Genomic DNA, 22012 nt, shown 5'->3' with positions numbered 1-22012 from the left:
TTTGATGGGGTCTCAATCCTTTTTTTGCTAAAACTCTTTCACATTCCTTAAAAAAATGTCAATTATTGAGTTTCTCTGGACTGATGGCTGTGGTTAGGGAACTTTAGCCATAGTTATTATCTGAGGAAAGTGGCTCAATGTGTTATGTGTTTTCCAAAAAAAAAAAACCTCTATGAGGGGAAAATTGAACAGATGTGAAGTGAAGACTTTCATCAAAATCTCCATTTTTGTAAGTCTATGTTTTCATTGTTATTGTCATTTATCTTGTAGTATTAGCTTCTCTTCTTTGGACATAGATGATCCATTCAAGGTTTAAGATGGAAGAATTAAGTCCCTCTTTCACTTAGCTTCCTTTGGGCAGTTGTACCGTTTAACTTCAATGTTTAATATGACATAATTTCATATTTCAACAGCACAAAATACAGATAATAACAAATAGTAATAATCTATAGTAGATTCCTAAATATCAGTCTTAGGAAACAATCTGCTTTTATGACAGACTTTTCTGCTTTCCATCATCTGCACAGTAGTTGGAAGAAGATTTGACTGCCTCACATGATCGAAAGCATCTTGGACAGAATGATGATTTTACACTTTGACAGCAAATGATAAAAAGGTTATCTGAAAGTCGAACCGTAAGTGAGTCAGAATAATGAATGAAAGTTGCAGTGTATGTGAGAAAAATCCTTAAATATCCTGCACGCTTTGCATGGAAGATTGCATAAAATTATCTGCATGCCAATGTCACAAAGTGATGGACAATTATGCCAAATTCTTTCAAGAAGTTAATTCTGGTAAACGAGCCACTATTGACTCCGAGTCCAAGGATACAGTACATTAATTTTAATCTGTTGATATTATTGTTGAATAAACAGTTGAAAAAGTGTTGGCAAATATGTCTTGTGGTGTAGTTCAAGTTTACCACATGTGAGAGGAAAAATCTCTTTTAAGTATTTTATTTTCTAAGGTATAAGTTTGACGTAATGAAACGTTGACTTATGGGGAAAAGGTATGTGTCTCCATATGGACAGTATACTTGCTTCATAAACAACCTGCAAGTGTTTAGTAAGTCTGCAATTCAAGTCAAGACAAGAAATACTATTAGAGCACTTTGACAGCCATATAAACCCTTTGCATCACTTTATTCTTTTCAAGCAACGCTCAAACTGCTTCTTCTTTCTCTAATGTACTAACTTCTGCTTAATCTCGCTTTGCTACGTAGCTGACGCTTCAGCCAGCCAGTCAGGCTACTCGGCTGTTAATGCTAGGAAGCATTTCACCTTGCAAGGACTTTCCAACAGGAGGTCTCTTCCCGCAGGTAACAGCAATATGCCGAGTGCTCGCTAAATCCACCTGTATCGCCATCTTTATCATCATCACTGGCATCTTTGTCAACATTATCATCTGTTGTTTGCTCTTTTTATCTATAATTGCTGTCACGATAATGTTGATCGTAATGATAATTGTCATCATCATGAACGGCAGCAGCATCTGCCCTTTGTAGTTAAGTCTTTTCGCTCCGGTGCATGCCACGTAGTTCTTGCACGGATTTCTCTACGTGCATTGCAGTGTCTGCCATATCTCACATAATAAGACCGCATCTCCATCCACTCCTCTGTCTGTGCTTTTATCTGTTCACGTCTGTGTCATCGGCCCCTGCTTGCACTGCAACAACTGTGATTTAGAAAAGAATGGGATGGAGTTCTGTCGAAGAGGCATGATTTGACAGCAGGTGATGGACAGATGAAGACAAAGAGTAGCTGGGCAGAAATATATGGTGAAGCATTACACGGCATTTCACCTCACAGTACCAAAGCCCTCTTGACATTGTAATATGTTTAAACATATCTGATGGAAGAAGAGACTTGTTTTGTTTCACAGCAGTATGACCACACGGGTACGCTGATGACACAGTTGGAGGAATGAGAGAGCAGTTTTGAAAGACGGTCAACTCCAGTCACGTTTAAGTCACTAGACGGCAGACACGTCGACTGATAGAAACCTTTCTTTAAAATTAGTGAAAACTATCCCACTGTTGTGTTGCAGTGATGTTGCATCAGGTAAAACAAAACAAAAAAAATCATACTTATTTCATTAGTGATGACTAAGAGGGAATCCTTCTACTTTAGACTTTTGTATCAGTCCAATTTAATTTTTATTGGCATGTCTAAACTTAGATTCTGAAAGTAAAATCTTAGTAAACTCTCAAAACAATCATTTTTCTTTCTCAGTTGCATTTTATGGTCTTTCCTAGAGAATGTATAGATGATTGGTTATTAAAATGGCAGTGCTAAGAAAGACCGTGAAGGCTGCTTTCTCTTTGTCTTTGATTTGCATTCTATTTAATGCCCAGAGTCGCTGTCCATCCTCCTCTTCCTTGTCATTTCGCCTCTTTTTAAATCCCGTTACTAAAGCTTTCTCTCCCCGTGCTTTTTCCTTTCTTCTTTTCCTCCTGACCCCTTTCCGGCTTCAGAACCTGCTGCTAAAGAGGCTGAGGTCCCCCGCCGCTTCTCTCTCACTTCGTCTCTTGCTTCCTCTTCCTCCTCCTCCTTCGCTACACGGCGCACAAAAGGTACCAGCCTTTGTAGTTCCTTCCTGCTCTTTACAGCCTTTTTCTTATTTTGATCACATTGGCTGCGTTGTTACTGATGTGCATCTCAATAGGTTGAATTCTAATTATTACAGTAAGTAGTTGTGAAGTGTCAAACAAAAAGGATGCATTGCTATATTGTACATATTTTAAAGTGAAAAGAAATTACATGTTTTGTGGGCTGGATCAAAAAGGAAGAATTGAACATTTTGCATTTTTAATATCATTACAATGGCGGTTGTTTGTTTTCTTTATTGCCAGATTTTGATTTGATTTGATTTTCTTTGGTCCACCGTACCAAACCTATTCTCCAAAAATACAGATGCAGGGAGAGGTTTGGAGAACTGAATGTTTTCACAGATTTCAGCAGAGATTTTCTCTCCACACTTCTTTTCCTCCAACCAGTCGAGGCAGATGGGCACCCTGTCTGAGTGTGACTCTGATGGAGGTTTTCTTCCTGATAAAAGTCAGTGGTTTTTCACCCCTCTTGCCAAGAGCTGCCCAAGAGGAATTGTAAGAAAGAGCCAGGGTCCACTTTTCTGTACAATGAGAATTCAAGTGAATCGAAACCGTGACAAATTTGTTTCGTATTGAGGTTATTTTAATGTTTTTCATTGTATTTTAAACAGGTGACTAGGTTATAGTGCAAATTGCCAATTTGTTTTGGGGTTTTGTTTACTCAGCTAAAATAGGATATATAATTAAAGATGTGTTTTAAACATTAACCCATAATTTCACCTATGGAGAAAGGTGGGCTAGAGCTTACCTCTCATTATATCTGAGAGAGCCTAAACATCCAGTCTTTTGTGTGATTTACAGAGTGCCAAACAGAGTTTCTTTGTGTGTCTTTGCTAACAGTAAATCATTTCTAATACAGAGCAACATATGAGTTTGATCAGTACGTGTATGTGTATCACTCCTGTAAGCTTACAGTGATTCTGACCCACAGCAACATACAGACTTGAATCTACAGCTCACTTTAGAGTTCTTGCTCACGTTTCTCTGTTAGCTACAAGCATGGATACATTATGCGCATTAGCTTGCCAAATTAGCTTCCATATGCACATCCCCTGGGAGACAAGTGCACTTCTAGTATCAGCTGGCTAAATAGCAAATTAGCTGGTCAGCAACTTCACCATATTCTCCTCTCTTGAGATTTGATTCATGTCTGATAGAGAATTGCTAAAAACACAATGAGAGAAAGAAGAGATGGACGAGAGGTGGGCAGGCATTCAGTACAGATACTTTTTTTAAGCAACTGTAATGAAATAAGAATTTTGATAAGGTGACATTTGGAACGCAGGGTGACATTAAAAGTGGCAATAGAAGTGCAATATCTCTTACGAATACAGATGAGACACTGATTTTCAAGGAGGCAGAGGCAGGAAAAGAATTCAAATTGAACTTTAAAAAAAACTATTTCCATTCAGTCTCACTGTCCTCTTTTTATTGCATTTCTTTTATTATCCCTCATGCAGCTGAGACTGACCGATCAGAGCACTGCAGGCCACAGTGCTCAGCGGAGGTCTGAGCGTGGCTGTTGCTTTTCGGCCTGTATTTTTAATTCTAATCCACACTGTGTGCTAAGCAAGGAACAATATTACTCTATATTGCTTGATATTGTTGAAACAGATATGAAAATCTGTAGCACTACCGTGTAATTTTAATTGCATGCAGCTTTATATTTAAAACTGAGAAATGTGAATTATGAGTAATTGAACATATGGGCTGTATTTTGTTCATCACTCCCTCATAGCGCCTAAAACATTTTTGTAAGATAAACGTGTGGTTTCCATGAAATACAAGCAGGAGAACAGGTGTAAAAATGAAAATGAATGAAGACTGAATTCCATTTAGAGACATTATTTTTACGACTCTGCACTGTTACGTCTTCACTGGACAGACCAGTGCTATCATTAATGTATTTCATAACACTTGTGCTTTTTTCTGGTGTGATAGATATCTGATATGGAAGCAAAAAATAAATAAATAAATAAATGTGGTGTTGAGGCAGTGTTTTTACACAGATGTTAGTGTTACCATGCTGTGTTTCAACATCATGTCTTTATGTTTTGCTTCTAAGGAGCCAGGTTTTATTTTTATCTTTTAAAAGTGGTCTTGTAATAGTTCTTCAGCCCTTCTTAAGGTCCCTCAAAGTTTCTTTGGATGTTTTTTCAGTCATTTTCAGTCCCTGTCTCTGACTGGTGTCAGAGGAATATTTTGGGGTTTTTTTTAAAGCTGCTTAACACTGACATATGAATCATTCAAGAATAAAAAAAAGACACCCAGTTGAAGGGATGAGCCAACGTTGTGTCTACAAAGAAGCAACTTTAAATTGTATCTTTGGGCATTTTCTTACAAGCAGCCTTTCACAAAAACACATCATTTGTTCCCATTTCTTAATTTGAATCTATGAAAAATGCAAAAGATAACACAGTGTGACAGGCATGAAATAGTATTTCAACAGCATGATTCCCAAAGAGATATTAGCCAAAAATGTGGCGTGTGTGGGCTTCCTGTGCAGAGAGTCCTCAACACACTTGAGGAAACGGGACAAGTAGAGAAGATGAAGCGAAAGGCCTAATAAGGTATTTAAGTCATGTCATTAAGAAATAGGAGGTAAACATCTGGCCATTCAGTTGATACATCTAATGTTCAAAGAACTGTCAGTAGAAATAGTCTCAGTAGAAGGGTGGATGTGGAGAAGCCATTTTTCAGGAAGGGAGACAGGGAAAAAAGGCAGAAGTACTCCAACATTTTACAAAAATGTAACTAAAAATCGGAGGTAATAGGTCTGATGGAGGGATTCATTCAATTTTCAAATATAAGCTGTCGATATGTTTATCAAAGATCAGAAGAGAGGTTTTAGGTTTTTCATTTCAGCCACTGGTCTTGGGGATTTTGTCAAAATTAATTAAATTATGAATGTGTAAAGGTACTGTCAGATTGTGATCCACTGTATAACCGCCTGGAAGTTGTGTGATTAATTTTTTAGCATCACAATGATCCCTAACACACTGACAGTGTATTAGAAGAAATGTCTGGAACATGCAGTAGAACACGATCAGTCGTGGCCTATGACTCCCCAGAACTCTAACTCAACATTGTTGAAGCAACATTGTCATTCAAGTCAAGTCAGTTTATCTATAAGCACATTTAAAAACAAGACACGTTGACCAAAGCGCTGTACAAACTGGAAAAACAATTGTTGGATCATATTGACAGAGAATGGAACAAAACATAGTCAACAGGAGAAGAAAGCTTGCTTAAGCGACTTCAGAGAGAGAGTTCTTGCACAGTACTGTATCAGTAACTACTTGATATAGTTTTTATCTAAAAAAAAAGTTGTAGAACTCTTAATCATTAAGTCCAAGTAACATAAAGTATGTGTTGTATGATTGATTGTGTCTATTACTGGTAAAAACTAGGGACATGCATACACGTCAGGGGGATTCAAAGCCAGCTTACTCCCTGCAGTGCACAAATTATCACCAGTGGGTAGAAGACATGTTTCCATCTGCATACATTATGGTTGGAGAAACTCACGTATCAAATATGATACCAGGCACATTACAATATTACATGTGGGGCTTTATAGTACGTCAATCAAAACACATTTTCAGTTTGATTTTGTATGTGCAGATTTGTTTTTCAATGAATCAATAATTATAGATGTTTTGTGGTCAAAGGTCAAATATTTCTCACAAAAGATGAAAAAAACAATTCAAACATAACAATAATGTTTGCCAGCATTAAAGATTCAGAAAATACTTTAGTTACAACATATGAGAGATTACATAAGAGTCAGAAGCTACCGGTAACCATGTAGCCTGCATTCTCAGGTTTTAAATGAAGCAGCTGCAGCATCAGTTCTATATTCTGTTTAATTATGCTGATGGTCATGAATTAAACCCTGAAGAAAAGCATCCATTTCATTTATTCTCCAGCAAAAATAATTTTTTTAAATATAGCTGGAAAGATGGAAAAATTATTTTTTGTCAACTAATTGCTCTCATCTTTAGAAACTCTGTATCCAGGTGCCTATTACTGCATGGAAAATATGACTCTTTTCTTTAAAAAAAAATTAAAGTCATAATGGTCTTAAGATGATTCAGCCCACTTATGGCCTATGTCTAAATGACAAAATGGTTTTTAACAGAAAATAATATTACAGCTTCCTAATGTCTAAAAGGGGCTTTAAAAGGTTGATGAAAGGTGATTTGGGATGATGCAACCGTCTTTCTAATATGCTGGTTTCTCATTAATTCTCTTGTTGCATGTTATTTCCTCTGCCCAGGTCCCCTCTCTGCTAGCATAAAGAGCAAAAGGCATGAAATAAAGAGTGATCCCACTCCATTTGGTTATGAAGGTACAAGGAGAAAGATGTTATTTCTTGATTGACTGTGCTTCTTTATTTCTGGATGATGTGTTTCACCGTTTGTAGTTCCATTTCGTGCGTGCTTTGGTGACTTGTAGGTGGTTTGTGATGTTCTTTTTGTCAGTGCATGAGCATCAAATGAAATTGGTATCATTTGTGTGTGTGTGTCTGTGTAGCTTTTGTGTGTTTTGATCACAGATTTTCCCTGGTAGTTGTTTGGTGTTTTCTGTTGCTTGTTTATTTTTTTTTTCTCGTTGATTCTGCATGGATACAGTTGCATGGTTTTCTTATTAGACAGCACACTGACTGGATGTAATTGTGCAACTTTTAGAAATTGTGCTTTTTAAATACAGGTTTTGGGTTTTTGTGGTGCAGTTTAACGGTTGTGATGACAAAATTGGTATAAAGCAGTTGGCTTCCCTCCAGATACATTGCGCGGCGCTATGGCAGCAGTCAGGAAACGTCAGAGTATGACTAGCAGCACTTCTGCTGGTCCTGGTGGCACCTCAGCTGTCCCTAGATCCACTTCCCAACCAGGTAACTACAGGGGAGGATTCATCTCCTCCAGTCACTTGAGAGACTATCATCCTGTGGAGTTGATTTCAGTTTTATGTGAAAGTATATTTTGTTTTTTGTTTTGTTTTTTAATTGTCCTCCTTTTGCATCGCATTGACTGTCTTCTTTAAAAACATAAACAGAGGCTATGTCTGTCAAATGGCTTCAAACTACTGACCAGTCCAAGTGTCCTTGTAATGATGTGCTTTCGTTGAGAGTTTTTATTTTTCTACTCCCTTGTTAAATAAAGCTTAAACAAATTTAAGAAAGAAAGAAAATTCAAATGTCAACTGGTTTGAGGGAAGTGGTAAAAACCTTTCATAAACCCATCAGAGGAACATTTTTACAATGTTAATAATTTAACATGATTAATTTCTTCTGTCTTCCTGTGCACATGCTCGGCCTTGTATAATCTCCTCTCCAGCTTCTCTTAAACGTAAACCTCTAAATAATCAAAAACAACATGATAACAGCACCTATGGCTGTTTCCTAAGCAGGAACAGAGACCCATTTAGAGGCAGATAAGAAAACATGTGCCAAAGATATATTATTAAATAACAGTTAACCTTCAAATTTTAACTTTGAAGCCTTTCAGACAGAAAATCTGTACATGCGACCACATCGGCTCCAAGGCTAAAAATAACTGTTGAATGACGACAGTGTTGGGGAGTAACGGAATACATGTACCGCCGTTACGTATTTAAAATACAAAATATGAGTAACTGTATTCCGTTACAGTTACCGTTTAAAAAGGTGGTATTTAGAATACAGTTACTTTGTTGAAATAAATGGATTACACTGCGGTATTTCACTGTTTCATATTGTGGCGGGTCAGGACTGTTTGGCTTTTGTTTGGCAGCTACGTTCTGTTGTTCCAGGTGGCAGCGTTGCTGTTGCCATGGTTACAGGGTGACGCTCTCTCTCTCTCTGTGTTTCCTGGGTGAGAGAGCGCCTTTTTGTTGTTGTTGTTGTTGTTGTTGTTGTTGTTGTTGTGCTAAGCTAACAGGCAGAATGCTACAGGTATAGCTCTAAGAATGTAGAATCATGGGCAGTGTAGTCCGTGTTGCAGGGAGAATGGACTGCCATACACGTTATGTGTCTGTGAGCACGAGGAGGGAGAAAAAGGAAAAGTATGAGTTGTCATCAAGCAGAAACGGGAGCTGGAAGCATGTAAATATAATAATAACCACTGCAGCCAAAAAGAGTGCCTGACGAGCCCAGTTGTAAGTAAGCTATGAAGAGTCGACTGTACACCGTGTTCGTGTTTTCCTCCGAAACAATAAGTTCCGTTGGAGCAGCCTTTCAACGCCGCTCTCTGTCTTTTGCAAGCATAGTTGACCCAGACAACAAAGTAAAGCTATTTTTCGGCTACGAGCCCGACATGAAACCCACCTATTAGCCAGAGGTCCCTTTACTACGGTTCGGAGCCGTGGACCTTCAGTAACAGTAATAAATTACAGCAATAGTACATTCACGTAGTTGTAAACAGCATGATAATATATTAAGTAATCCAAAGTATTCAGAATACATTACTCTCATCGAGTAACGTAACGGAATACGTTACAGAATACATTTTGGGGCATGTATTTTGTAATCTGTAATGGAATACATTTTAAAAGTAACCTTCCCAACACTGAATGACGATATATAGATGGGATCTGATGTTGAAGCCAGATACTAAACCAGTAGTGATAAGATAATGGAAAACCACAGACTTGAAAACATACCGAATGTTTGATATGAGTGTAACAAACAAGTGGTTGTTATAGATCACAAAAGAATTTGAAACTGCTCAAAATTATGCAGAATTATTGTAGGCCATATAAAAATGAGAAGGAAAGAGGCTTGTGACCACATTTTGATGACTATTTTGTGCCTTCAGAGATTAAATAAAAAGAAAGAAAGGAGGATAAGAGAGCTTATCACATATGCTGACTCTGGCTTTTTGTCCATAAGTTATACAGCTATGAAGAAAGACTGACTGGACAACGTAGCTACATCATTTCTCAAAAAAGGGGGAGATTTTGCAGCGTTTAGCCTAATTTGCCATACAGAAGAAATGAAGTTTCCCATAAACACTGTGAATATAAATGGATGCTTTTGTTTTCATTTCATTTTGGTTTTTGTGCGTTCCTTATTGTGTTTTTTGTTGTTTTTTCCTTTTTGAATTTTGGGGACTCACTGAACTCAGCATTCTGTCAGAATTCATCAAGCACAAATAAGCTGTTGTGATTTGGTGCGATATGAATAAGATTGAAGTGAATTTACAAATAAGAAAGTTGGTTTTCAAGCAGCCCTTTCTTGAGATGAATTTCAAACCTCAGCAACCGTAAAATGGAGACGGAAGTAGATGTGCAGTGGAAGAACCTGCTCACTCCACCTAAACCATGAAGAAAACAGATACTGTTATCAAAGTTAGGTCTGATTATCACTACTGCCTTTGGTGGGGTGTTGTGATGGTGTTAGCTGTGACGTCAAATGGAAAATACCTGGTGCTGGTGGTGACAGACTTGAAACATTCAAATCTCCCTTAGTTTTATAGAACCACAAATTTAATATATAATTCCAAAGGTTTTATATATATATATCTTTTTTTTTTAAAAATAGATCAATAATTAATAAAAGGCTAGTGCAGTAGTTTTATCAAGAACAAAAAGAAAACTGCAACGAAACTTAACCTGATTAAAGAAAAGGTATAAAATATATTGATAAAAAGCTGATAAAAAAAAAAAAAAAAAAAACTTTACCGAAAGGAGTAAGCGGCTGCTTTCAGAACCACACTGCTCAATTGCTGTCAAAGCAAAAGGCTCTTTGGCCTGGCCCTCTCTTCTCCCCCGGTCTAAACACCTCAGTGGCTGATTGACTGAGTGCACTCAGCTGTGCACAGGACACTGGCTCCACAGGAGCAGATGCAGTACCTGAAACAGGACGTAGAGAGAGCACAACACCAGCGGCGACTCACAATAGATCTGCGGTGATGTAACAACCAAAATCACATCTTAAGAGCTTTATTCTTTATTTTTACAAAGCACTTTACTTCAACAAATTGTAAAGTTGAAGAATGATGCTTTACAAATGCCAAGCTCTCACAGCTCCTTGCACTATTATAACTGGTGAAGCAGTTTTGGAATTCAAAAGCCTGTGTTCAAAACCCAGGCGTGTGAGAGTGAGTGTTTGGACCCACTGTGCAGCTTTTAAACTGTCTTAAACTGATGCTGGGATAAGCACTGTGTTTTTGTTGTTGTTTGTTTTTTCTTGTGTTTCTTTCTTTTTTCTGCCATTGTGGGAAAAAATGTTCAAATATTTCCCGTGTTGTCATTGAAAACCTCTTACTTTTTTGCTGCCGTTCAACAGTGTGCTGATAGATCAGCAAACTGCACCAGTACTCAAAAAGGTTGTGAGTTCAATTCTTCCCTGAGGCAAGAGTGATGTCTGGATAAGCAGTGTAATCTTTTTACACTGATACCATAAATATTAGACTTATTTTAAAATATGCATGCGCTGTATGTGCTGCTTCAGTCATATGCTAAAGTCGTTATTAACGTGAGAAGTATGGGTAGTGACAGCCTCCCTTGTGCAGGCTGCGACTCGTACGGGGATTGAAGTCATCCTGAATGTGAGAAATTTGGCTTGAGGTTGAATTCTTGGAAACGGAATCATCAAGCTTTCACGATGATGTAACCAATTATTTGACTGCACAGCAACATTACTTTCCCGAAGCGTCATCACCTGCCAAGATGCATATTAATGCCCTCCCTTGTTTATGAGTACATTTTTAATGGTAAATCATGTGTATTGATTCCCCTCAGGCTGGGCCCAGCGGCGTCTTCTTTCCATGGACACAGAGGACTTTGAGACGATTCCCTCCAGCGCAGAGGAATCCTCCAACTCTTCAGACGAGGAAGGCAACAATAAAAATGTAGGCAACATTTAAGTCTGCTGCCCACATCAGCTAAAAAATGTAAAGAAGTGAAGCTCAGATATGATTTGCTACATCACTGGATCATTTTGAAACTTTATTTAAGAGTGAAAGTTAGTAAAACGGAATGTTGCAAATGATTTTGTCCAGAATTGAAACCAGGTGTGACAATTTCAGCAACAATTAGCATTATTAAACTTTTGCCCGAGTGAGGAACGTAACTCAACTGCACTCATTCGACTCCAGCTGAGTCATGTCAGCTGTCAGATAAATCATGACATTTTATGATCATGAACCATCCCCCAACTGCTATACACTCATCTCTCATTGCCTCTTCACCCATTCTTCATTTTCCCTTCCCTTCTTTTTCACTAAATCCCATTTCAATCCCCCTAAAGGAGGACCCCTCCACAGTTTAATTATTTCCCATGTTCTCCCTTCTTGTTAGCAGCAGGCACTGACCACTTGACATTTAGGAAATGAGGGGAAGATGAAAAAGGGGTAGGATTTTAACTGCACGTGTCTGCCGAATATGGCAGCATTCCCACATCCATTATAATCTGTGTGACGTACACGCACGTGCACACTATCGACACGAGGGCTGAGCACGTTAGTGATGCAGGGAATGTAGCAGCTTAGAACATACATTTGTAGGACACTTTATTAGGTACTTAGCTAGATGTAGGATGGACTACATTTTCCCGTCAGAACTTCACAGTTGCTGCAAATTTGTCAGGTGCATGTCCATGATGTGAATCTCCCGTTCCATCATATCCCAAATGTGATCTGCTAGATTGAGATTTGGTAAATGTGGAGGCCATTTGAGTACAGTGAACTCATTGTCAGCTCACGTCATAAAAGCTCAGATGATCTGAACTTTTATGATGTGGTGTGTTATCCCGCTGGAAACAACCATCAGATGATGGGTAAACTGTGGTCATAAAGGGATGGACAAGATCAGCAACAGTACTCAGGTGGGCCGTTGCACTTAAATGATGCTTCTCAGCAGGTAATAATGGGGCCCAAAATGTGCCAAGAAATCAGCCCCCATTCCATTACACCACAACCACCAGCCTAAACCGTTGATACGTGGAACCATAATGTCTAAAGCATGGATCTTTCTGCTCAGGTCCTGCCATCCAAATGCTGTAGCACAAAATCAAGACTACTCAGATTTGGTGTTTTTCAGATCTTCTGTTGTCCATTTGTAAATTGCCTGTGTATATTGTAGTGTCAGTTTCCTGCCTTTAGTTGACAGTAGTAGTTTTCTGTTGCTGTAGCTCATCTATTTCGAAGTTCAGTGTGTTGTGTATTCAAACGAGCTCTTTTTCATACCTTGGTTGTAATAGTTATCTAACACACTGTTGCTTTCTTATCAGCTTAAAGCAGTCGGAGCATTCTCCTTTGACCTCTGACATTAACAAGGCACTTTCACCCAGAGAACTGCTGCTAACTGGATATTTCTCTCTTTTTCAGACCATTCTCTGTAAACCCTAGAGGAAGTTGTGTGATTAAAATCCCACTAGATCAGCAGTTTCTGAAATACCTAGACCACCCCGTTAACAACCATGCCACATTCAAAGCCGCCTAAATCACCTTTCTTTCCCATTCTGACACTTGGTCAGATCACATCATGTTGATCTTGTTTTGGGTTGCTGCCATGTGATTGGTATATTAGACAAGAGCATATGTGTTAACAAGCAGTTAAACAGATGTACTTGACAAAGTGGAGAGTATGTTTGCATCATGCAGTCAATCACAATTTAAATTGTGTTCATCTGCAACAACAACAACTAAATAATCCCACATGTGGATGCAACTCAGATAAGACAAAGAAAAAATTGGGACATTCAATCCCTGTGGTGTGCATGTACCTAAAGACCCTATAAATCTTATAATCATTAACTTATTTATTACTATCTAGTACTACAAGAATAGCAAAATAAATGAAGTCCAATGTCTTGTCATTGGTATATTTAAATTTAAATGCTTTTATCTGCTGTCTTTGTTTCATTTTGTAGGGTATTGTTTATTACTCAGCAGTTAGAGTAGAACAGTACCACAGTACAGTAGAACAACTTTAAGCAGTAGCTTAAAGTCTTGGGATTGGCTAAATGTTGAATTTGAAAACCATTTCTTTCTGCAGGGTGACAGCAGCCGTTTCCGAGTACAGCTAACATACGAGTCTCGTGATCCGCAAGACCTCTCTCTGGAGACAGGTGACCTCGTCCAGTTTGTGGAGGAAGCAAAGAATGGAAACTGGTATGTTTTTGTTTGCTGGCTGAACCACAGGATTATTTAGAATGTCCCCCCCCCCCCCACCCGCCATCCATTGATTGGCTGCTGTATACCCTCCACACAGCCCTCCCTTCAAGTTTTTAAATTTCTGTTTTTAAGATATTGTATTCCTAAATAAAACTGAGCAAACATTACAGGGAATTTTACAGCATATACCTTTAGGGCATTCATGTTGCAAAAAAAAAAGAAATTGCTTGGAGAATGTTTAAATATTTGATTACTGAGGGACCTAAACAGTGATGTACAAAAAGTGTTGAAAGCAGTATTTTGCATAATTGTGTGGCAACACATTTTTAGGTAATTTATGAGGTGTGATCAAAAAGTTCTGGGAATGGGCCTCTCAGCAGGTGGCAAGCAAAGATTGTGTTGATGTGACTGGAAAACCTTTCAGAATATACTGTGCCAGCACACTATCACACTCTGGCAAGCACCAGTGTTCTGGTCAGTTTCTCCCTCAAGCGTTATGAGGGTACAGTAGAAGTCCATGTTGACAGCCTCAACCTGGAAGATTAATTCATGGTGCACAATCCAGTGAATGTCGCAAAAATAATGAGCGCTGCCTGCTCTCGGTCCTCACCCGAAACACTGCCTCAGGGCTTGGAAACTGTGGACTCTTCCATTGAAACCTCAGTTGTAACTGGAGACCCAGTTCTCATTACCAGTAATGAGCCTCCACACGAAATTCATGCAAGTTTGTAAGAAAAGTTAACATTGGGTTACTGCGTATGTTTGAGGATTGCAGTAAAACCACAGAGTGGAATTTGGCCAGTGCGAAGGATCAAATCCCTTATATAGATCCAAATGTGGCTTCCTTCAAAAGGGGCCAAATTTAAATAGGGTAGGTTTTGTTTGTTTTTTTTAAAGGCCAGTTATTGAAACCTTTTGTTCACACACAAAAAAGACTGCACATTGAGCTACAACACCTTCTCTGCAGCTCATAAAGACATGCCATACCCCCAAAACTCACACTTGGACACCTTAGACCAGATGTCCATCCCTTGTTGCTTAGAGCCTCTAATTTGATTGTTTAACCAACTTTTGAGAAACTACATTTTCAACCAGTTTCAGCAGAGGTGGACTGTTGGTTTCAAAAAAGTTCAGGCCTTAGCTTTTAAAAGTTAGTACCTGAGTCACGGACACCATGACATTCCCCAGCACCCTTATTAACCACCTCCAGTCGCTAGAAGCTTAGTTTATACTCTGTTTTCAACACAGACAGAAGACCTGATGGCCGAACAGCCATTCTTAGTATATTTTCTTGAAGTCCATTTGAACTCCAGTGCCTGGGGCGCAGGCATAGTTTGTGCATTGTAATTTTAATTCTCTGTAGAAAAGTCAGTGCAGTCACAAAAAAGCCAGACAGGCAGACTGCATGCACAGACCCTCACACTTGTTGTCTGATGATTAAATTTAGGTCGTTTGGACATGAGCACAGCTAGGTGGACTTGTGGACATAGTATATACAGTATAATGTAGACTTCAAAAGGTATTTTCTGGGATAGCACAATAGGTCATACAGTAGAGGTATCAATGTTTCTCCAGAAATATATTGTTTGCCTCATTGCTATTTAGCCTGCACTAATCATCCAGCTATCAGTTCTTTAAAAATGGAACCATTCTGTGTCCTTTTATTCATGCATATCTGACACCAAAATCGTGTGCTTGATTGAAATAGTCTTTGTACCAACGGATTTCTATGGAGCTATTTTGTTAATTGTAATTGTGAAATTACCAGTCATTTCTGACAGTGTGTCTTTGTGTCACCCTCATCATTGTTTGTCTTTTGTCTGTTCAGAAAGCATCAGCACAAAGACCAGTAAGTGTTAAAAAAAAAAAGAAAAAAGCTGTTAACAGCCTGGTGCAAAAGCTGTTCTGCGCAGTGGGAGTCTTTTGTAAAATAACCCATGAACTTGGGTACTTTTATGGCTTGAAGTTGGGCTATGGTTGCTTTGATTAACACTGAGCCTACCAGGTTTCATTATGTCTTTACAGCAGTAAGGTAATAGCAGTCTACTCAGCCTACAACATAGTGGATGAGTCCGACTACCATCACCATGGGAGTGACAACAGGCAGCAGCCACTTTATGGGCTGATAGCATTTGAAAGAGGGGAAAAGAGCAGAATCAGATAAGCTGAATCTATCCTTACTGACAAAGTACCAAGGAAAAAAGAAAATGAACCTTTCAGAAAGGCAATATTTCCATGCATAGCCCATGTGTTTGAGTGTATGACATTGAATTATTGTTATTGTTGATCTTGTGTATTTTTGCATAAGAATTTTGCAGTTCCACTGCTATTTGTAATCATTACCCACAGCACGGCTTCCCTGTTTAAAACTACCTTCAATTCAACCACATTAATCAAACAAGCTCAAGAGAGGAAATGAGACTTGTGCAACGGGATGCTTCTTTGCTGCCCTGTTCTATCTTCACAAGGATTAAAGGCTGAGAGTGACTCACAAGGAATTAAAATTTCATTGACTGTAACTTTATCCTGATGAAGCAGTAGGAACACAACAAAACGTGTGACTGTTGCTAAATCAAGGAAGGTTGCAGAAAACAATGGCTTCAGATTAATAATAAATCACTGTTTGATTCACCTCACCAACACCATCTTTGCTTTTGACCTGACAGGGAAGCAGCAGCTACTGCCTGCTTGGATGAGCAGCCTCTAGAAAGTGAGCTGAAAGAATGTTTTGAGCTCAAGCAAGCTCCTTGCATTAGAAAGTGATTAATAGTCTACGAGATAAAAGCTGAACTTGCTTTAAATATGCTCATTTTTCATCACCTCATGCATATTTCAGCCCTTAAAACAGTCTCCTGTCGACTCCATCTATGGATTTTTGCCGCTAAAAGGTCTCAGTCACTCATTCTCATCTCTGCTCTACGCTTGAGGAACATGAAGAATTCATAAGTTTTCTCTTTTCTTTGGTTCTATTGCTGTCATATAGAACACGACTGGCACAAAAAGGACTACTGCAGTGTCATATAAAACTCGATGTGTCCTGTATACTAATATATGTCCATTCATTTGTGTATGTCTTTGTTTACCTGGTGCACACTGTTTTTGTGTATTTAGATTGTCCACTGTGCATTTGTGTTGTTATGATTGTGTATGCACTGCTGAAGTCAGTTTTTCCAACAGGAACAGTACCATGCTTACTAACATACCCCCCACCCCCCACCCCGCCCCATGAGTGTCTTGCACCTTTCCAGATTTAGGCTTTCACTTCACGTCTGCACCACACGCAGTGTTCCTGTCCCTGTTCCTGTGGGTTTGTGTGGTATATTTGTCTAAAGGCTAGACAGCACACCCAGCCACACCCTGTCAACACTAATTTACATATGAGAGGAATAAACAGAGACGTACTTCACTCTAATGTGAAAGAGGAGAATCAAGAAACAGCTTCCCTACATCCTCTGTCAAATCTTCAGAACTGCCCATCCAGTGAAAGCCATTGGCACCATAATTCCAGATGGAATTAAAGTTTGTTGTCATACTAGCCTAAGGATTGCCATTCATGTCAGATTACACCTTCAGTGTGCACATATTCTTTTTAAAAACATTCATTAAGGCTTTACCTGGTTCACCTAATCATAATTTATTTGCAAAATTATGGTAAATATACCATAAGTAATATACATATTTCAGATTTCTAGTATGGTCTGTTAATATGACTAACTATATAGTAAGCTATGTTATGTGTCAGATAATAACTTTAAAAAAGCTCACAGGACTTGTAACCTTAAAAAGAAAGAAAATGGATTTTAGGCTCGTGTCTTAAGCAGATCTCCTGTCTCCACTGACAGTAATGCATGTTTTGGCCCAGGTGATGATAGTAGTGGGATGCATTGAATGCACAACAGTCATCTTTCTGTCTTGTAAACTGTGTGACCATCACGTTCATTTCAGTGTTTATAAAATGAAAGTTATTATCGATCTGTCTTGGTTTTTTCAATATTTGGCCTAATGACTCAGTTTTCCTGCAGGCAGAAAGCCAGTGCAAAGATAAACATAGTTTCCTTGCACAGGTTGTCATAGGAGCAAATAGGATACCTTGGAAACAATAGGTGAAGAGATGATTTTTTTAAATATAAACCACATAAGCATAACCTGGTGGCCTGGCAGTGTTGCTAATGTCCAGTGCTGGATCTTTTTAATGCAACTGATCAACAACGGTAGTCTTCACATAAAATCTAAATCTTTATTGCAATTATACTAAAAATACAATGAAATGATATATGGTTCCATTCAGTGCAAAGAAAGCAACCTAACTATCTTAAACTTTCATTCTAAGAACAAAAAATTAAAAAGAAGACAATTTCTAATAAGTAAATATAGTATAAAAATATAAATAAATATATATGCTGATGTTTATGCATTTGTGCTTGAGTCATTATTGATTGCACAGGTTAGTAAGGCGGGCATACCCTTCAGTTTTCATTTATTGTTTATTACTTATTATTGCAACAGCCCTGTGATTTATGCTGTTTTTCAGTCTTTGTTTTAGCATTCTGGAGAATGCTAATAACACTGATGCTCATATTTCAACTACTGTCTCTAATTTGAGGGAGGCACATGTTTTTTGCAAGGCTGACACAGTAGCAGCTTCAATTATTATCTAAATTTTTTTTTTTTTGTAATAGGATGACAGAATTTGGTGTGAGGAAAGACAGGAGGGTAATGACTCACAACAATTATCAGGCCAGCCACAAAGCTCATCAATGAAAGCTCAGAAAGAGTCCTGATCACCATCAAACAACAGTAAACTGCATTTATTTTATGTTAAGACGCTACTTACTGTAAAGTTCCTACCTTGCCACCTTCAACACTAAATAAATCAAAAGATGTGTAGAAGTTTAACAATGTGAACCCTGCTTGTGGCCATGAAAAACATCAGCAAACACTACGCTGCAGCACATGAGTCAGTTTTGTTCCCTGACTGATACATTTCATTGCAGTTTGGCAGTGCTGATTGCTGAATCAATGCAAGCACAAATAATGTCTGGGGGAAAAGCTGTTATCCTTCATATTTATGTGCACCACAGACATATTAATGCTTGATGTTACTCATTCATAATACTCTTCCAACTTTCCTGTGCACTAACAGCATCCCAGTCTGCACACCCTGTATATCTTTCCTGAAGAGGTCGAAATAGTTTTTCTGCTTGTAAAGAAGTCCTGCACAGCGTGCCTGCAGGGACATTTAAAAGATAATTGCTACAAAATTTCACTTACACCATGCAAAAATAAGCCTTTGGTAAAAGTTACTAAGGTTCTGATATCTGGGATTAGTAGCAGTGAAAGTCATGATAAAAGGGGTGTGTTATTTTTTTATTTTTTTATTTTTTAGCTAACTTTATAAAAACGCTTGGTTGGCTAGTAGTAGTTCACTGTTTTTATGAGGACCCAAACAGTAAACGGTAAAAAATAAACACATTTAATGTTAATTTTGCAGGATTTATTCCCCTAAAAGGCCTTTATTGGTTCACTTTTTGTTTTTAGTTTGTGTAGCAGCTACCAAAAACTCAGTAAATGACTATAAATTCAGAAAAAGGTCAGTGTAACCCATGCAATAATTCATTTATTTAGTTTCGATATCATTCTTCTTATATATAGGGAGATTATTTTCCTTTGAATTGTATGGAGCTACCAAAAGGTCACAGTGGGATTTTTTTATTTTTTTATTTATTTATTTTTTTGCATTACCTCTCAATAACATTTGCTTTTCTTCTGACTCACAGAGAGAGACTGAGCTGTATGATTATACAGAAGCATGTATTATTTAGTAGGCCACCACTGGTTGTGACAGCTGCAAGAATCAGTGCACCCTCGGCTGTGGCTGCCCTGTACCACCGCATCTAGAACGAAAACACGATCTCTTACTGACTGCTGCTGAGAAAGTCTGTAGTTTCAGCTGTGACTGCAGAAGTGGAATGACACGGCTGTCGCAGTGATTGTATTTGTGTTCATTACTGTGCTATCGTTTTTATAATTATGGCTTAAATTCGTTTTTATTTAATAAGTGAAATAATATGCACCAAGGGCTGTGTGTTATGCTGGAGCTACTGTATACCTGAACTCTTGTGCTTCACATGGTATGACTGCAAATATATAATACTATGTATATTTTTAACTTATTCTTTAAAAATAAGTAATGAATGCAAAATCATCAGGTGTCTCTCTGCACTCTGTGTTCTTTTGATCGGCACACTAGCTACACATATGGATTAAAAGGAACACAAGAATAATAAAAATGCTTCTGAAAGGGGCTGTGACCTTTCACAAGCTGAGCAGAATTGTATGCTTGCTGCTTTACAGGTATTTCATTTACAGTTTTTGACATTAATATAATATTTCAAATAACTTCCTGGCAGAGCCTAAAATAAACATTGGTGACATTTTGAAATCTATATTAAATAAAGTTCTAGCATCATTAATCATGATTTTGTTTATGCTAAAACCTTCTTGTTCCCCTGTGCTGTCATACTTGGTCATTAATATGAACAGGCATTATCAGGATTCACTGAGAATTCACCATAACAGATAATTTCAGATTAACTTATGTGGTTAGTGGCTTTAATCCACAGACTTATTTTCCTGTAAAGTTATTATTTTTGTTTTTAACTTCCTTTGGTTCAGCAGTTTGCTTCTGGAAATGAATGACCTATAATAAAAAAGTATCGCTGCAATTACCTTACTCCTGTGTTTGAGTGAAGACCTTCCTCTCTATTGTGTTTCATGTCCTAGGCTAGTCAAGAACCTTTTAACAGAGAAGACAGGGTTGGTCCCATCCAGTATACTGCAAACAGCATCAGAAGGAGGTCACTCAATTCAGTAACAACACTGCAGCTTCTGACTAACCACTGGCAGCTTTGCTGTAACACACTCACTCACCACCCCCTCCATACCACCCATTAATCCCACTTCATCTGCTCCTCTCCTCACTCTCCGATGTTAGTTGCACCAAATTAACTGGGTGGTCCACCTGCTGTTGGAGAGGAAGGAGAAAAGGGATGAAGTGGAGGGGGATGGAAGAGTTTTGGCTTGAATGCAAATGCCACTGACTGAAGCACATTCATCTCTCTCTCTCTGTCTCTGTCTCTCTGATTGATGTTAGATAAAACTTCACTTGTTTTTTTGAATTGTCAATTTTAGGTAACTGATGTTTAGATTCAGACTTTGATACCATGAAATTAATAATTACCTGGGACATGGCAGACTATTTCCAGTTGCAACAATAAAGCTGTTACTGGCTTTCAATCAGGTGCTTTCACTCGTCAACTCTTTAGAGCAGTTAAATCAAGCTCTTTGTCATTTCTCCCACTTCGGGCAGGTGTGTAGAGTAGGTATACTTGACTAAGACCCCATAGAGGGAGGCTAGTTATGCTACTCCTGGGCAGATTCTGGGTGGAGCATAACTAAGTGAACATGAGCCAACCCAACTAGCATTAGCATGTTGCGGTTTTGCATAAAGTGGCTCCTGCTGCTAGTCATGCTCGCAGTATAGTTGTAATTTGAAGAATTAACCAGCTAGCTACTATAGCAGCTGGTTACAACTAGCACTGTTTCTGTCACAGATATCGTCTATATTCACTCAGCACACATTATTTTCTTTCCTGTATATCTATTCTTTCTTCCATCCCATTTACATTTGACAAATAAACAGAAATTTCTCACGGCATGCTCACGAGGTTTGTGGTGACACGCTTTGTTTGACTAAGATGTTTTTAGTTTATGACAAGAAATTAAGCCAAAGGAAAAACTACTAGAAATCTTATCATTTATATTTGCTTAAAATGCATTCAAATAGTTTCCATATACTTGCCAACATATTTTTAAGCTGACTATTAGTAACATTTTCTGGGCATTAACTATCAGATACATCCATGTAAATCGGTAGCGTGCTGCAAGTAGCATGAGGAGTTTTGTGATTAATATGATTAACACACCAGCTACACGTGATTTAATGTTAATTTATATTTGGGGAAATGCTTATGAGCTCCTCATACTTTATATCCACATAGAAAGGACTCTATACACAGCTTTAATATATTTCTATCTTTAACTTTGAGCACATATTGTTAATCTTAATACTGGGTTGATGAGATCAGGCATTCATAGACAAAGTGTATGCTTTTCCCACAGGATAGACCCTTCTATTTTTCCCCTCTCTCATTCTTTCCTCATCTCTGTCCTCTCTGTCCTTAATCCATCTCCCTACCATCTCAACGCTCCCATGCCGACTTGAAGGCTTGTCCTTGAAGTGTTT

General features: G+C 38.3%; 1 protein-coding gene across 8 annotated transcripts in view; it reads left to right on the top strand.

The window, feature by feature from the left end:
- The window catches only part of mcf2l2 (MCF.2 cell line derived transforming sequence-like 2), a 113304-nt gene that overhangs the window by 86228 nt on the left and 5064 nt on the right, over nt 1–22012 (top strand). For 5 of the 8 annotated variants that reach the window (XM_085399096.1, XM_085399089.1, XM_085399090.1 and 2 more), the window contains exons 28-34: nt 1223–1318; nt 2474–2572; nt 6888–6959; nt 7395–7505; nt 11333–11442; nt 13589–13704; nt 20491–20564. In XM_085399096.1, the coding sequence (XP_085255222.1) occupies nt 1223–1318; nt 2474–2572; nt 6888–6959; nt 7395–7505; nt 11333–11442; nt 13589–13704; nt 20491–20564 (678 nt within the window). The remainder of the gene's footprint in view (nt 1–1222; nt 1319–2473; nt 2573–6887; nt 6960–7394; nt 7506–11332; nt 11443–13588; nt 13705–20490; nt 20565–22012) is intronic. The other 3 variants (XM_085399093.1, XM_085399094.1, XM_085399095.1) reach the window with 3 other exon arrangements.

This window comes from Rhamphochromis longiceps, linkage group LG23 (assembly GCF_057381845.1).
Source record: "Rhamphochromis longiceps isolate RC_006_pf linkage group LG23, R_longiceps_female_GT1.1, whole genome shotgun sequence".
Classification (NCBI taxonomy): domain Eukaryota; kingdom Metazoa; phylum Chordata; class Actinopteri; order Cichliformes; family Cichlidae; genus Rhamphochromis; species Rhamphochromis longiceps.
This window is presented reverse-complemented; position numbering and strand designations above follow the sequence as displayed.